Raw genomic sequence first — 18,307 nt, forward strand, 5'->3', positions numbered from 1 at the left:
GGGCAATGCCACCTTCCTCTGTTCCTGGCAACGCTGTTCCTGTTAATTGATGAAAGTACAAATAAAGACGGCACATATGAACCTGCACTACGCATTATAAATGCCCTACCAAAGATGCTTTTTGTTTGATTGATTCTGACAAGGAGAGAAAAATCTTCACTGTATCAAAGGCCTGTGAGATTCACGTGAAGGAGTGTGGAGGATAACGCCAAGGGTACTGATGTGGCCTGGAAAGCTATCAATAAAGAGTGGAAGAGAAAGTCATGTTTGTTCAAGCTTCAGCTCACAATTGCTCTGAGTTTGGCCATGCTAGAGTTACTTCTGTAAATGAAGCAGTTGGGCAGGCTTCCTAGCCATATAATATTCAGCAAATAATGCAAGGCATGGAATGAGGTATTTGTTTTTTGTTTTCTCAATAATTAATTTCATTTCCCTCTGCCCTTTCCAAAATTTCCTTCTTTTAAACGGCAGTCACAGCATCAGTTGGGGTGCTGGTGTAACTTTGCAGACTCTCAGTCTGCCTCCAGCAAAGTGGCAGCGGCATCTCTATCCATGACATTTCATTTTAAACAGAAATCTCCCCAGAACTGCAAGTGCTCCAATTAGACACACTGACTTCTGATTTGCCAGAAGAATAATCACTGTAGCAAATAGGCAGTAAGTGTGTTCTTAGTAGTTACTATTCCCTCTTTGTCCCCATAGCATGTTGATCTGGGGATGTGTTTGTATATACAATCCCTATTATTTCAAAGTGATGGCAACACCCCAAGGATGTTTACCCAGGCAGGGGACTGAGCAGGGTTTTCTCATAATTGTAAACAGAGCATTTAAAACAATGTAATTCAACTTTTAGCCTGTTCCATTTTTGAGTATTCAGGCCTACATGACAAACTGATGAGCTCTGCATGTTTGCCAGGAAATCCAGGTTAAACCCAGTCCCCTGAAGTCAGGCTTCTGCATCCTGACTCTCATCCTGTTTTCAGAAGAACTGGGGATGTTGCAGAGGGGAAGTTGTGTATTTTCCCTCTTGGGAAATAGATCTGCTTGCTCTCACTGCTCACTCCAGCAGCCTCTGGGCAAATTTCAAACGTGGTGCATCAGAGAACTGCCCGGAAAGAGAGAAAAGTGGGTGAGAGACCCAAGAGCACTACATACAGGCAGGATGAGGTACAGTCACTCACTCCTGTGTACTCATTCTTTTTATTTGCAGCTGCCAGAGAAAGGAAGGACACAAAGTAATGCATGGGGTAATGCTTGTGGCATTTCACAGGTGTTCTTACCACCTTTGCATGCCAGTGAATGTTATGAATTGCCAACTTCTGCATGAGTCACCGTCTCTTTCTAGATCTGTACCACTCAAGAACACTGCTGACCAAGTAAATGGTCATACTTCATATCGAGTGCCATGCTTTGCCTAGCTATACTTCTCAGCCTGCAGCTCAGTACATTTTAAATGTTTTCTGCCCAATGATCCTGAATACTGAAATCCCAGACTCTGCCAGAGCAGGAAGCTGAGCAGAAACAGCCTCACGGAGCAGAAGATGCTGGCAAGCAGCTCACACGTATGGGGCAGCATTGCTCGGGGGCTTTGCATTCCAGCACAGGGGAGCTGCTGTCCCTCTGGCAGCTGCATGCTCAGCTCCTGGCTTCAGCTGCTCTCCAGAGTGAGTATCTTTGTCGTGTGCTCCGCGTGTGCAGGGTGCACGTCTTAAACTGAGCTTCTCCCACGTTGAGTGGATGCAGTTTGGCCGGCTCCTTGGTTGCTTGTTGTGGATGTCAGAGGAGGAGTTGCAGGCTGCTCAGTAGTTGGGGTTTTCTCTGAGGCTGTTAGCAGCCAGCCAGTGAAGCCACAACAGAAGTGGTTATCTGCATGTTGTCAGCCCTGTAGGAGAAACTATTGACTGAATCTGTTCTTAAGGATTTTCTGCAGTGGATGTGCCATAGTAACACCGGTCACACTCCTGCGGAATAAGCTTGAACTCCGCATCAGCCCGAGGCTGGGAGAGTGCCTGCAGTTTGGTGTCCCCATGTTCAGCAGTGTTTTCTACTGAAAACAGCAGTCTTTAAAAACAGCTTTCATTTTGCAGCAGAGTTCATGCAAGCCTAAATTCTGCCCCCTTTGGTACACTAATCTACTTGCCTTTGCCAGTAGTTTTTAACGCTAGATTTCCTAATCCTCTTCCCCTACCGCATCCAAACTACAGGTCAAGCTCTGAAAGCAGGAGGTTATTAAATCATCACTCCAGGTCATGGATGGGGGGGGCTTAAATTCTGTCATATTTGATTCTGGCAACTTGACAGGGTGCCCGAATTAACTTTGGCAGATATTTGAAAGCTCTTCTGCAAAGAAACAGGAGTCCTCTGCCAGAGGACGTGAGGCAAGGAGAGGGCAGAAACTGAGGAGAACAAAGCAGAAAACAAACAAAACCCTAAAGTGAGGATGCCAAAGGCTGCACTTAATTACTGACGGAATAAATTGTTCCTTTTGGGTAGGTTAAAAATGGAAAGGAGTGTTGGAAGGAAAAAAAGGAAGAAGTAAAAGCTTGCCGTACTGGAGATGTCCTCATTTAAGATGCGTTTCTTTATACCCTGTGCTTGCAGGAATCAAAAAGAAGCAGTGAATGTGTACAGCCCCGTTGTCACTTGTTTGAGGCCTGATTTAGTCAAAGCCAAATTATTCATGCTGCCTTTAAACAGCCTCCTCGAGAGAAGTAGGGCAGGAAACTCCCACAATAACCCTCACAATGGGAGCGAGAGGCCAGCCAAGCACCGCCTGGGACACGTGAGGAGGGGAACCAGTGCTCCTCGGAGCCGAGCCGCTGGCAGGAGCTTTCTGTCCTGGCAGTTGGGTGCTGGGCAGCATGAAGGCCGCCTTTCACGAGGAAGCTGAACTGCGAGCAGTGCACGCAGTGCGTCACCTCGGCTGCCTCATGCTTGGCCGTGGAGGAGCTTTGGGCTGACAGCGATCTGCCCCTGCTTCAGCCCCTTAGGCCGCCCAGGCGATGTGCGATGCAGCCCCGCCACCGGCCTCCATGTTGGGTGCCCACAGGCAGCCCAGTGGCTCCGCCATGGTCGTGGTTTGGGACACACACACACAGCCACAGGCAGCCCCATGTTTGTTTCCACTGAGAAAGTTTTGACCTGCTTAAAGAGCCATTGCTATGGAAACCTAATGAGAAGATAATTGAATGAAACGTCTTTGCTTTCCATCTCTTTCTCACACTGGTGCCAGCAAGGTCAGAATCTTGCAGGCCTGCTTTCTCTTCAGGTTCATGCAAATTTGATAAAAATACCAAAGGCCCATTTTCTTCCCTGTGCCAGCTCTGGTTAGATAAATCACCTTGTGTTCAGTCAGGAGCAGTTACAAGTCTGTCAGTTTTTGATACTAATTATGTGACTGGGCCATTTCTAATGCACGCAGATAACCAAACGGCTTGGCGACAGAAGCCAGCGTGGGCTTTTACATCAGCTTGTCTGCTGCTATGAATGTGAATAATATGTGTAGATTGAAAATCCCATGAAAAGCATTTTCCTCAATGGTCTATAAATAGTCATCGGGAAAAAGGAGAGGGCCAGTATCAGTTTATTGAAGATCATAGCAGTAGTGGTTTCATTAACAGATGGTGCTATGCACCTGTGGATTTTATGTGCCATAAACAAGATGTAGCTGTGTGTTAAAGCACATCTGCATCAAACATACTTAGTGGTAAAACAGAAACCCATCAGCCTTCTTGTCATTCTCAGTCCCCGTGTTAGTTCTGCTTCGGGAATGATGAGCTTTCAAAAATGCTCAGGTGCATTCATAAAAGCAGCACATGGTGTCACTGGTTTCTTTTTCCCATTCTGTGGTGTCCCAGCACACCACGTCTTGAGGCACGTGTGAACGTGTGTCTTGTGAAATCAGCCGCTCCCTGTACAAGACAAGCCGTGGCGTTTCTCTTTCTGGGTCAGAACCAGCCCAGAGTTAGCAAGAGAAGGTGAACACAGCCAAGTTAAAAGCCTCTTTATGACCAGATTCAGTTGCAATGGGCTTCTGAAGCAAATTTGTGCATCAATTCTTCCTTGTATTCCAGTTTTTAGAGTCCACATCCAGGATTTCAGAGGTAATTTATAAAGGGAGAGGTTACTCTGGTACAGCAAGGTCATCCCAGCTGCAGCACTTTTATGGACAGATGGATTCAAAGACCATTGTGCTTGCCTGGCTTTTCTGTTGTTATACAAAAGCGATGAACCCACAGTCTGGAAAAAAGAACTAGAAGTGCCCTCCAGAGGCAGTCCTCATGTCCAGCTCATCCTCATCAAATGTCTGGTCTGGTCTTTCAGGCATCCTCTTAGAAGCAGTTTTTAAAGCTGCTATCCCATTCTCTGCCTACTGGTCTAAGTTTGTCCAAATAGTTAGGAAATGGTAACTCCCTGTTTATTACCACCTTATGTCTGCTTGTTCACATGCCTGTTTTATTAATAGGCAGTAAAATAATCTCCTTTCAGCTTTCAATTTGGCAAGCTGAAGAGGCAAAACTTTTCTAGCCTGCGCTGTTAAGATGAAGTGTTCAGTTCCCTGATCCTTACAGCTTTTCTCTTTACCTCTTCTAGTTGGAATTCATGAGAAACTTCAATCACAGAGGCTATTCCCATATATATTCATTCTCCATACTGCCATTGGAATGTCCCATCCTTCTTTCTGTCTTTTAGGATTAAATTGTTACTGTGTGTTCTTTTTTTCCCTGTCATTTTCTTTTTCTTCAGTGGGTATCTCCAAGTACTCTATCATCTGCAAACCTCCAACATTTGAAATACTGTCCTTTGTGTCACTCTTGTTTGCGTATTAGCACATTTTGGCATTGAATGTTAAGTCAGAATGTTTGGCGTTTCTGTTAAGTCAGTCTTTTTAATAATCTAGTTCCTAGTCCAGGTTATCCAGGGCTGCTCTTGCTACCAGATTTTGTGTCTCTGATCGCTGATTGTTCTGATGTAATTTACTCAGCTACACTGAAAGCCGTCATCTCTCTGAGGCAGGAATGAAGTAATATCTTGTTATTCCCCAAAGCAGTAGCTCAATTCTTAAATACTCTATAGTGCTGGTTTTTTGTTGTTGTTTGTTTGTTTCGGCAGTTTGGCTCTGAGAGGCCCTAAGTAAAGGCCTAGAAGATGGTTTTTAATTTGTGAGATCAATGGATTAAAGTTCTGATGCATTCTGAAGCTCACTTCCAGAGATTTGGGGCAGATACAGAAGTACTCCTTCCCTCTGGCCATAAATCTTGTCTCCCTTTCTGTCTGAACATATACCCGTATATTTCTCCTGCTATATGCTGTGACATAGTACGTTTCATGTGAAAGCTTGCTAATGAAGTTGTACATCAGACCACAACAAAAATGAAGGCCTCTGTGGTGGAGTAATGGCATTTGGCTCCCTTTCAGGCACGCAGTGCTGAGACTTCTGCCAAGTGTCACTGCATCATTAACTTTCAGTACAAGTTATCAGTCTATGAATGGAAGAACACAAATCACTTTCAGCGCACGTTCACAGAGAAGCTGCAGATTTAACAGGGTAAGGGAGTGTAATTGGCAAATCAGACATAAAGCAACTCGGAGGTACTATGCTAGGAAGTAAAGCACTTGATTGATTTCACTGAGCATTTTTAAGCGTCAGAGTTGTCTGATAGAACTAAGAAGCAAATGCTTTGTCAGGCTCTGCGTGGTAGGCTTTGTTGGCATTTCCATCCTTTAAAACCAGCTGTTAGCATTTTCAAGGTCAGCCCAGACATGGAAGATTTCCTCTTCAGGGAATGCATGAAATGATAACTGAAATTTGCATCCTCTGATGAAACTCAGTATACTCGTTAAATCAGATATAAAGGAGAAGGCATTTTGCTTGCTGTGGATCCTACTCATCTCCTCGCCCTCTCTGGCTCAGGAGTATCACAAGTATGCTCCTGTTGCTCTTCCCCTTCTTTGGAAACCAGCATGGAATGAGTTGGTGGCCTCAGGCTAATTCCCAGGGAACAGATGTCCACTTCACAAACATTGCCACTACACCTGCTGCTTGCTAGCATCGTTGTTGGCAACTGTGAAGAAGAAAAGAATTCAAATGGATTTGGAGGCTGCAGAGTGCAAGAGATTGCCTCTGCTTTGAGGCTGATTTCACTAGCGAGGCAAAGTTCTGATAATTAAGAGAGTTCATCCTTCAAGGCTGGTGATTTGGTTCATTTCGTGAATACTGAATTAATTTAAGATAAAGTAACTGTTCGCTCGATGGTTGAGGTCAGTGGTCAGGTACAAATTATTTACTCTTTTAGTTCTGTCACTTCCAACAGGAGTTGGCTTTCTTTTTACTGTGTTGTCTCCTTATAAAAGTCCACATACTTTTAATCCGTTTTTCCTCTATTTAAAAAAATACTCACTGACATCTTTACTTTAAATGTCTGGATGTGGAAAGTCTGGTGGTTTGGGCACTGGACTTTCTGGTTATTTTACCCAGAAAGTATAGAGGGTTATTTTTCTTCTGCATTTATTATTCTGACTTCTGAAATACCAAGCAGTTGGTGGCATACACCTATATCATTAACTTTTTCCCTTCAAAGGTAGACTTTATCAGCAAGGAAAACACTAAATGTCTCCCTCCACCTGATGCACTTCAAATCTGAAGTTTAGCTACTTCAGTTGGTTTGCAGTCTGTGCTGGATTAACTTTTTAATCAGACTGAGGTTGAAAGAGGTCAGATTTCAGAGCTTTGCTATGCCAAACCCTCTTTGCCTAGATGAATTTCTAAATCAAACTGAAACTTCATACTGTCTCATTTCCCCTCTAATGATGTCTCTGCAAATTGATGAGGGTGTTTTTCATGCTTACTAAATGTTGGCCAGTAATTGCTTACATCTTTTAAACTCTGAACTGTTTTAAACTAAGATTTGCCTTCAAGAGCTTTACTGGATTTATCAAAAACTCTGCATTGCCCTCTTCTGGGAGTCCAAGAAAACGCAAGGAACCTGTGCAAACACTATAGACAGCAACTAGAATATGACATGTATGTATTCCATGGCCTCATTCACAGGACAATTTGGCTTGAATACTTCTTGGTATAGTGGGATATGTGTGTTTCCATTTTGCATGGATACAGCACAGGCACAGCACAATAGGGCATTGTCATGTAACAGGGCAGAGCTCTCAGCCAAAAATACTGCAGTAATGCTTTGCACTTGGAGCCTCAAGCAAAGCCATTGAAGCTGGCAAGAGTAATTTCACTGGCTTGGCTCAGCCTGGTTAGAGATTCCTGTAGGAAGGCTTCAAAGAATTTCACAAGATTTGGTAATTTCCATTAGCTCCATTTACAGAGAGAGAAAAAAAAAAAAGGCAATGGGGGGGGGCTGGGGGTGGGAGGGCAATGTTGTCTCATCAGAGGTCCCACAATGAACGTTGGCACTGAGTTGGAATCCATTATGGAAAACTGGTTCAATGAACATAAAGACCGAGAACAAAAGACTTATGTACTATATTAGTGGGTTGTTTGTAAAGCCCATGTTCTGTTAAAATAAGTCTCTCTAGCTAGCTTTTTAGTAAGGGAGCGTAAACTGGTGGGAAAGCACACAGAAAGGAAACAGGAAGAAGCAGCTGTAGTCTCCGGTCATCCGTGGTCCCACTTCATAGGGTCCGGACAAGTTTTCTTCAGCTGGTCTTTAAACCTCTGCTCCTGTCTTCCTCTTGGTGGCTTTCTGAAAGTTTGATGAATGCATATTTATAAATAACTTGCAGAGGAAAGTCAAGAAGGCCCCAAACTGTTAAAACCTAAACAAATACAGCATCCCAGTGCTACGGTTTCTAAGGCAGCCAATGAAATGAAAGGGAGAGAAGTATGTGAAAAAAAAGTGTTTTTCTGAGGGATCCTGAGACGCTTTTGGCTTAACCATAGGCTTCTGTCAGTGATGTTTTTCTGTGCTGGTCAAAGGCTTTTTTCAGAGCGTGCAGAGGGAAACTCAGTTACTGTGGTCAGACCAGTGGGTTCAGGTTTTGTTTCCAACATGCTGCATTTGGAAGAAAGGGGAAGAGAAACAGCTCATGATGTATTGTTTGGAAACTATAATTTACTGTAATCAGACAGCTCCCATGAAACGTGAGAAGTCTGCATCAATAAGTCCATTTCTCTTTTGTGTTCTAGGCTCTCCATTCATAAATCAAGTTCGGAAGAAGGCTCTGTAGGTCAGTATATTTCGTTTTATTTGATACTTCTATTGAATTCTTAAACAGGTTTTCAGTTTCGCTTGTGCTAGGATGTGAAGAGCTGAGTAAACAGAATGCCAGCAGAAGTCAGCAGCATTTCTGTGCGTGGGGAGGGTGAGACTTAGGAGCTTTAAACGTGAGATGCTAGGGCTCTCGGTGATCTCAGAAGCAGCTCAGCCATCATGTGATAAATGCACAGCTTTTGACTTGTTATATTGAATTTCAAATTCCTTAATGTTTGATTACTGCTAGCCTATCCATTTGTATTCTGAAAGTTACCACCGCCAGTGAATAACTGTGTTTGTGTATGTCATGCCAGAGGCTCATCTTTTGTTTCTGAAATATTTTGCGTTCTTAAATATGTGTTTGTTTTCTGTTGTCTTTCAATTTATTTATTTTTTTTAAACTTACTATAATTAGTTCAAATTGGTATCCAAACTCATTAGCTAAATTTGTAAAATTCTGGGTAGGGTGGTGTGTTTTTTAAGTGTTATTTTATTCACGGGAGAGTTGAAAAATTAGAGCAGAGGGCTTGTTTCTTTTTAAAAATTTTCTAGGATCATTTCCACACAGTGCAAAATTAAGCTGTTTTTCAAAGAGTCAAAGAAGCCCCAACTCTGGGGCTTCTAAGGCAAGATCCAAAATACCATAGTCACATGCTGAAACTCAGTGGCACAGAACAAACTGCATTCACTTGAATTTTTGAAAAACAGAGGGATGAAGTAGATCCAAATCAGTAGCATTTCTGTCAGATCAGGCACAGTATGTTCTCTTGCAGATGGCATAAACTTGGTAGCATGTGTCCTGGTTAATTCAGCAGAGCACAATTATATGCCTTCCTTTGATCCAGATCCTGTTACTTTTCTAGAATAAATAATTTACTTCTGGGTCATCAAGCAGTATGCAAATCTGATGTTAATAGACATGTAGTCCCAGCCGTGCACAGTCAAGGCATACAGTGAGCAAGAGTCAGATGTAACTGAAGGTCTCCTGGAATTTCTCATGCCAAGTAGCAGAATGTATATGTGTGTGTATTTATATACGCAAACTGTTTATTTTCTATATAGATATGCACACATATATTAGAGAATTCCTTATCTGACTTGTAGCTTTTGCTGCGTAATCATGGTTCAGCTAAAGAGAATAAACCAACAAAATGCTTCAAAGACACTTCCAAACTTGACATTAACAGCTCAACAGATATCAAAATGAATGTAAAATATTTTCTGTTTATAGTTCAAAATATGTAAGTTATTGGCTTATCTCGGTCATCTATAGCATTGGCAATTATAAAAGAATGTGCATTTCTCTGAATAAGCTACATCAGCATAGTTCTAGTACAGACTAACTCAAGAAACAAAGAAAATTTGAGATTTTTTATTCTCATTTTTGTCTTAGAAAATGCAACTTGATACCTTCTGTAGTGTTTACTAACTAATGTTTCTTTTTGAAATCCTTCTTCCCTTTCCCTTCTTTCCCCCTCCCTAATTTTCTCTTAGGGAAAGCAGACTGGAAAAAGAAAAATAAGTTTTTTTGGCAGAATTTCCGAAAGAACCAGAAAGGACTAATGAGGCAGACTTCCAAAGGTAAATGTTTTTAAAGGGCTTTTGAACCTATCCATACAAAATACAAGGATCCAACCATACAAAAGAGTAAAACTCGTTTGCAGCAGTGTGGTAGTTACAGATCTGTGGATCTGGAAGTATCGCTGACTTGGTTCATTGTGATGGGGCTCACAGAAGGATGAGTCGCATTCTGTGAGACCACAACTCCAAATTGCTGGAACACCTTCAGTCCTTGTTGTCAGTGATAGCGCATTCACAAAATGATGTGATTAACAGGTACTTATAAATACCATATAAAAATGAATAAGATGCTTTTTCTTCTCATCCTGACTTGATGAGAGAAATGCTTACCTGTTTTAATTAGAAAGGTGTTTCTCCTTTCTTTGGGATTTAGTTATGTAGACCTGTTTGATTTAGGCTTTAGTCCAGCCTCCCATTGCAGGAAACGATACTGCAAGGAGTAGTAGAAATGCACCTGGTGAATAGTGAAAATTTAGGATTGATTCCACTTAAACTGTCAGGTTTCCTCTGATTCTTCAAAAGATGCAGTTGTGCATAGCTTTAAATATTTTGCTTCACAAAGAAAATTTCTTTTTCCCCGTGTCTATCTGTTAGATCCTTCTGTTGCAAACAGATGCCTCCCTGCATTACTGTGACTGTGTTCAGATGGATTGTGAAAAATTTTAGGAACCTGCTTACGAGGTTGAAAAGGGGTGCATTTGTACTGTCAGTTCAGTGTGGGTCCTTGTTGGCTCTCAAGTTCTAACTCTCCACGCTGACGTTCCAAGCTCATATCAGAAGAGGTCCTGGAGCTGGGAGGCCAAATATATCCAGCACTGTGTGCCAGCTCGTAGCTCTACAGCAGAGAGCTAAGAGGGCCCAGCACACTGTTCCTGGAATGGCTTCCCATCCACTCAGCTGACCAAAGTATTCCTCGGGGCTGAGTTTAGGACTTACCTGGCATTAGCACTTTCTCTTTTGATTCTCATCTTTAGGGTCAATAACTGTATCAGTCACGTTTTATTTCTCCTTCTCATATACTGTCTTGATTTCGGTGTCATAGTACACTTGGTTTTTCTAGCCCTAATTTACTTCATGTCATTGCTTAGTTACTTCCAAATCATTCAGTCCTGTCAAATCATACTATGAGATTGGTCTGGGAGGGGTCTATTCTGGCCAGCCAGATCTATGTGGTGACCACCTCTCAGAGTCCAGCTAAAATCCAATTCCAGTATATACCACTCTGTGTGTGACATCTTTACCACGGTTGTTTTCTCGGTGTGTTTCTCTGCAGGAGAGGATGTTGGGTACGTGGCCAGTGAGATCACGATGAGTGATGAGGAACGGATCCAGCTAATGATGATGGTCAAAGAGAAGATGATCACTATTGAGGAAGCACTTGCTAGGGTATGATAAGTACACACTTCAGTTTTCCTGGGAAAATGTTTTATGATGTAGGATACAGCAATTCAATGTTTTCAGGTGCTCACAAAACACAGGAGAACAGGCGAAAAACTGCCTGTTTGTTACTTTGCACTAGGTAGTACAAATTAGATAGGAATTGCATTGTTTATGGGAAAAGTGAGATTTAGCTTAGCCAAATAGGTGCCTAATGTATGGCAAATGAATTGAGTCCTATAAGCAAACATACTCAGCCATTTTGGGTATTTGACATTAAAATCAAAACAGATGTGATTTTTGACAGATTAGTGACTGACACAAGTGTTTCTTTACAAAATCTGAATTTTGATGAACCACAGGAAAAACAACTGTTTGCTCAGAAGCCAAAAGGCCAATGATAAAGTTTCTGTACCACTCTTCATTTTGTTCCCTTGAGCAACATAACATGATGGAGCACAGGATGTTCTGTATGGGTACCTCAGGTTCAGAAAACATGAGCTTGATCTTGGCTATAGGCTATCATAGAAATTAAGGTTACGTTATTCTCTGAAGGAAATACTGCTTTACTGGGAATCATAACATGAAAAAAAATGCAAAAATTTAAAATCACCAGGGGGGTAATACTGGGATCTCTGCTGTTTAAAAAAAAAAAAATAAAAAAATGTGGGGGAGAATTGTACCTGATCTTTAATATTCACTATATGTATTGGTATTGTTTCCCTCTAGTGGTCTGAGTTATTAGCAGCAACTCTTTTTTTTTTTCCCCTCATTTTTTTAATCATCAGTTCTTGATGATCCTCTCAACAATTTTCCTCTGGTAGGGTTGGTTGTAAATATTTAGACTTTAGAAAGTGGAAAAAATGTTCTTTAGTTGTAAAATTATAAAAATCGGTTCCTAGTCTTCACTGCAGATAATTTTCTTTATCAAGGAAATTGGTAGAATATTGTGAGTCTGTCCAGTGTAAACTGTGCCTGTGATGGGGATGTATAATTTATATTTTGCCAATGATAATTCATCAAAAAACAGTATTTACAGATCACTTTCTTTAAAAAATAAATCTTATCATTAAAACTGCTGATTGCAAAATAAATGAGTTTATTTTAAACAAGTGAGACAGGCAATGCAAAAGGTCTGATTCTCCCCATTCCACAGTGATACTGGAGAAAAAAGAATGAAAATACATAAACTCTTGCTATTTTAATGAAGACTGATAGCTTCTTCTCACTGGAAAACGTGTTCTCTGTCTTCATGAATTTCAGCTGAAGGAGTACGAAGCCCAGCACAGGCAATCAAGTACTGGAGATACTACAGACTGGCCTGATGGTTCTTACTCAACATTTGATGGGTCTTCCAATTGTAATGTAAGTACCTGTCCTTTTGATATGCTTCCCAGTATCATTTAATATTTAAAGTCTTTCATTGTGGTGCTGCAGTATCCTGATTTACTTGGTGATTTATAATAGCAAATCTATCATTTGACCTCATGATGATATGCTCTGTCTACAGCAAGTCTTTAATAGAGATTTTAAATCATCAGGTTCTGTTAGTGTAGACTTAAACTGGATTATTACATAATTTCTGTTTTTTAATGCACAGAAAGAGGTGTGTTTTTTTTATTTATTTATTATATACTTATATATTTAGAATTGTTTCATGTTATTTTTCAGTTACTGTGAATTATCAGAGTTTCTCAGGCCTTCCCAGCTGTTGTTGATGCATCCTAGCTGAGAGCCTGGCTAAGTCCTAGCTGCCCGCTGGTTTCAAACAGTTCTAGCTCTGCATTTTCTAACTCTCAGCCCAAAGTTTGCAGCTTTTGTCAGACCCAAAAGTAGTAAGGCAGCTTTCTTCCCTTATTTTTGCTTCTGAGTTTTGTAGCTTCGCTTGTTTTTATGGGCACCAGTCTTTGTGTCATGCCATACTGAATTAATTAATTTTTCGTTCCAAATATCTTCATTTCCACAGAGTAGTTTATTCCACTTCATTTCTCTAATTGAAAGTTCACTGATAAATCTTACAGAAGAACACATTTGGCTGTCAAATCCAAGCTCTTTGTAACCCATATATTTGAATCATAGACTTCTGAGCCCATTGATTGATTTATTTATTTTATTGTCAATGGAATTTCCTGCTAACTGCAGTAGACGGTTAGCTTCTCCTCCCTAAAAGAAAAGAGGAATGCTATGTCATTTTATGAGATGTTTAAAATATTTTGTGGTGGAGAAGGATTTTCTTGTTTGTATTCAAAAAAAAAAAATGCCCATCTTCAGTTAGATGGGAACAGAGAGGAACTGATGTTGCCTTCTAGCCTGTTCTGCTATATCAGAAATGTGCAAAGAATGTAGAAGGAAGAATCTTTGCTCTTCTGCATTGGTTCTTTAGCCAAGTGAAAGTGTCTTGATCTTTTCCTTATTAGTATTTATAGCCTGGACATTCCCCTCTTAATGCCTTTGACTAAAATACTTAAAGCAGAAAAGCCACAAAACTCTCATTTACTTTAGTAAAATCTCAGAGGTCTACTGAGTTTCAGTCTGAAATACTCTGATAATGGTTTATGCTTGTGTTGAAGTTACCAAAAGCTGTATATACCTCTGAGGACAAAATATGACTCAGTATTTGCTCCCGAATGGAATGACTTGGCACCTCTTCTCTGAAATTATTTTCATAAGCTGTCTTTACTTTTCCAGCCAAGAGCTTTCTTGCATCTCTCTGTTGTTCTGGTGGGATTTGGACCATCTTCCTGCTAAGATCAACGGGGGAATCTGTATTCTGTCGTTCTAAATATCTCCCCAGATTTTTGCCCTTGTTGCTATTTTTTATCCTGGTTGCATTTAACAGAAGCTGTGAAACTGCATGCCTTCAAGTGAAGAGCAGATCATATGCAGAAACAAAAGTTCATGTTAGAACAAATGTCAGCTTGGCTTCTTTCTGGACCAAAAAGCAATTAGGGTTAACTGGGGTGAAAGACTCTGAGCTATAACTGACATGCAAGAGGGAGGAAAACAAGTAGTGTGAAGTGTCAGATATGTCTAGAGATAGGGCATGTGTTCACCCAGACTGTTTTGCCAAAGGACATCTCTATTAATCTAAAATGACCAGCTTTTGAGAGGCACAGAGTTGATTCTGTGTTCAAGCCCTTCCTTTGCTAAATCGGTTGACTTTCAGTGCCATTTGTGTGATTTGTACTCTGCAGACTCGGAAACTCAAAACTACCACACTCATTTTATAGAGTCCAAGGAGCAAAGATGTTTTTCCATATATTAGAAACATTCTGTTAGATAGCCCACTGCCTCCTAGCCCCAGAAAGTAATTTAAAATATGAGTCACTGGAATTGAAGTTTCTGGTTTGAATTAAAACTCCTTGGGCAATGACTCTTCTGATTCTGTTGGCATTTTTTTCTGATTTCTGTTTTTTTCGGTCTCACGGCCAAATTGTTACTAGGCAATTTCTGATGGAACACTGTGATCATACTTGATCATTTTGTGAACATTTTGTACACACATGATAAAAGTGAATTGTGGGATACTTGCAGATTGAGGAAATTCAGGAAAAGCATAATTTTAATTCACTTGCTATACACTTGTTTAATAACTTCAGGGATTTAAGAGAGATCAAAACATTAGTATAATTTCTGGGGGTTGTTTTTTTTTTTTATTATTATTCTGTTTATTGTTTATTGTTTTATTTGTCCAGACAGAGACTTGCTGGTAGTTAGGAGGACTTGGGAAGATGTTTTTATGGAGAATCTCGGTCTAGTTTTGTCTGATAACAACATTTCAAGACAAATAAAAAACAATAATAATAATAAAATAAACTAAGCATTCAAAGAAGCTAAAAATGTAGGGGGAACATCTGGAGATCTCTAAGTGCTCCATACTTTCAAGTCAGGTCTGCCTAAAACATAGGAACAGCCACCAATGAGATAACCTCTAAAAGGGAAATGCCATTAGCTGTTGTTTTTCTTTTGTTTAAAAAAAAAAAAAAAAAAGGAAACTCAAGCTTTATTTTTTTTTAGCTTGTGTAACTGTCATGTGTTTATGACTAACATCCTTGGTGTTGCTACTAAACTCATTTCAAAGATTTAAAGATTCTTCTTCCCAACCCCTCTTCTTTTAAATTACTGTGCCAGGGAATGGAAACTTGCATTTCACACCCTTTTAAAATTAAATCCGAGAGATAAACAGCAAAGGGTAGAAGGGTCATTTCCTCAGTATCCGAAGGGAGGCAGCCTGATGTAATTTCTGTGCTGTTAATTGTGTGTCCTGTTTGCTTGCTGTTAGGAAACAATCAAACAAACAAAAGCCTTGCCAAGCCAGTAGGTGACTTGGTTCTCCGCCACTTTAGAGCGGTTGGTGGGTTTAAACCTCACTGTGAACCTTTTTATTCACAACAAAGTTATGTGTGTTATTTATTAGGTAATATAAAATGCAGTTGAAACTGTTTTTCTTCTTAGTCAGATGTATGAAGTCTGAAATACCTCGTCATTTTTTACAAATTGATTTGTGAATATTGATTTTTCATCTCCGTTAAAATGAAGGCTGCTCGGAGTAGCTCTAGACAAGCTTTCATTGCCTTTTGCCAACTGTTGGGTTGTAAAGCAGGTGCAGATTACAAATGAATCCCTTTCTGGGTTTTAGATAAGGACCTATTTGTCCTCAGGATTCAGAAAGTTCAGGGAAAGAGGCTTTCAAAATTACCACATTCTTTCCCATTACTGAGGTGCCTTTTATGCTTCTTAAAGACAGGAGCTCGTTTGATAACGTTAAGGGGCTGAAATTCTCTGTCCATCTTAAACAGAAGCCTGGAAGGGCTGCTCCATCCCCAGAGCTCTGCTTGAAGGACCAGTGTTAGGAGAAACCCATAGAAATCCATTCCTGTGCCCTCTGCTGAAAGACTGCTAATTGGTACCGGTTGTCATAGTTGATGCAGGAGTGGGGGAAAGGAGGGAGATTGTGACAGAAGCGTGTGTATCATGCGCACGCTGTCACGGAAACAAACCACTAATTAACTTCGCCGACAGCTTCTGTAGATGCAAGTTCAATGAAGTTGTAATTAGCCCTGGACTGAGCTGTTTTGTTGGGCTTGTGCGCTGCAGTTTTGATCATCACATAATGGCCGGCCACGCGGAGCTCATTAGCGCCGGCACCCAGGTAGCGACACACGCCTGCGTTTGAGGAGAGCTGCCCTGAGCCCCCCTCCCCGCTACGTACCACCTTATCAACCTCGTTAGAGAGGCCTTAAAATTTATGAGCCTGGAAAACAAAAACCACATCTCCCTCCGGCAGAGCGGCTGGGTGAGGGGAGAGCAGCAGTGCTGCTCCACCTGCCTTCTGGAAGCTTCTTCGGCCGGGTCTGCCAGATCTTCATCTACCGTGAGGCCACAGCTCTGGGAAGCTTCCAGTCCCATTTTTGCTCTTTTCCATCTGCTATTGATCTGTCTCATGGCGGAAGGCAGCAAACTGAGTCCACACAGAGGCAGGCCTAGTTAGACCAAAATACCCTTTTGTTGTTCCCAGGTTTTGTGTTATTTCCTGAGGACTTCTTCATTTGTCCAGCCATTCAATGGGGCTAAAAGCTGAATAAGCATTCAGTATTGGTTCTGTATCTCCTACCATTGTGAAAACCAAAATAATGGGAGAGAAAGGTGTTTGGGTCCTATTCATTTGAGTCGGCGGCATGCTGTAGCTGTAGAATCAGGATTGTATTACCTGTGTATGCACCTGCTCCCTTTTTGGCATAAATTTAACTCCGATAAAAGACCAAGTCTGATAGAGTTGTCTCTTACTCATAACAGCTATTACTATGTTGTTTTGTTAAGCACAAGAGTAAGAAGAAAAGAAATAATTGCAATATACCTTCCATAGCACCAATTGTCTCTGACTAAATATAAGTGTAGCTACAGCAAATCCATATTATTCAGGGCTATACTGTATTTCAGTGATTCAGCTTGCTGATGCTTTCAGAATACATCAGTTTTTAAATTGATTTTTATTCTTATTACTGATGGATTTTTGAAGTGGTTAACCATTTGTTAATGTTATAACTGCTAATCACATAGGGCTGCATGTTACAGGAAAAAAAACCCTTCTTTCCAACCTGTTAGAGCTAAGGTAGAAGTCAGTGAGTATTCAGAACCAGTGTTAGATGTGAATGGAGACTAGGGTAGGATGCGATTTTGTAATTTAAACAGTAGTATTTAAACGGAAACAACATGAATACTTTGAGCATTTTGAAAGCTATGCACTGTCAGGCCTGGATTTGCTGTTATCGGAGGATCTACCAGTTTTTGAGTTATTTTTTTTCCTTGAAAGGCTTAGGAGTGGCACAGGATGTTCCCAAGTTTCAGTTCTTGAAGATCTTGTTGCTGCCTCCAGGCCCTGTGTGCTCTTTGAAGTAGCAGAGGGGAGCTGATACTCAGTGTGCCTGTGAATGAATGCAGAGCATTCAGCGTTGCTCTGAAGAGTCTAGTGACCCAATTTGTGTGAAGATCTCCCGAAAGGCACTAATGCCCCTCATTGTGTTGGATAGTATATTTATTATTCGTTTCCAAGTTTCTGTAATATTCTCAGCACTTATTAATAGTAACGATGAAGAAAGAGCCAATAATAAGACAGCATCAAAACGCAGAATTCCCAGGCTGTATGTCTAGCATGGGGGTCTGTCTGGGGTAGCACTGTCTGCCCTCATTCTCCAGTGATCTCAGTCAGCGCAGGTGTCCAGCACCTCGTGCTGGAATCTAGTAGCAGAAGAATAACTGCATTTTTGCTATGAACTTTCCCCCCATCTCTGTCCATGCACAACAGCAGGGTTTCCCATGGGTATAGTAACACAAGAGCATTCGTGAGAGAAACACAAATTGCCATTACAGTTTCCAGGACAGTACACAAAGTTTGAAGTTGGATCAGTGCTGCACGGAGTGGGAAATCACGGATGTGTTTATATGTTGCTTTGAAGAACGCTGTAAGGTGTTGGCTGGGTTGTTTTGGTTTTCTTTCAACCTATTTGGTCTGATTTTTTCCAGAAAATTTTAGAATTTGGAGAATACATTTATTTAGGAATACAACTATATGACTTCAATAAGTACTACTTACCATGGAAGACCTGCCCAAGTTGTCCTCAGATACAGAT

General features: G+C 40.9%; 1 protein-coding gene across 3 annotated transcripts in view; it reads left to right on the forward strand.

Annotated features, from left to right (window-relative positions):
• LOC311208365 (SAM and SH3 domain-containing protein 1-like) overlaps positions 1-18,307 on the forward strand; it is a gene marked incomplete at its 5' end in the record, with an annotated part of 551,022 nt that overhangs the window by 490,819 nt on the left and 41,896 nt on the right. For 2 of the 3 annotated variants that reach the window (XM_084285033.1, XM_084285034.1), the window contains 4 exons: positions 8,153-8,193; positions 9,714-9,800; positions 11,074-11,186; positions 12,441-12,542. In XM_084285033.1, the coding sequence (XP_084141159.1) occupies positions 8,153-8,193; positions 9,714-9,800; positions 11,074-11,186; positions 12,441-12,542 (343 nt within the window). The remainder of the gene's footprint in view (positions 1-8,152; positions 8,194-9,713; positions 9,801-11,073; positions 11,187-12,440; positions 12,543-18,307) is intronic. The other variant, XM_084285035.1, reaches the window with a different exon arrangement.

This window comes from Netta rufina, assembly GCF_964035555.1.
Source record: "Netta rufina genome assembly, chromosome: 3".
Classification (NCBI taxonomy): domain Eukaryota; kingdom Metazoa; phylum Chordata; class Aves; order Anseriformes; family Anatidae; genus Netta; species Netta rufina.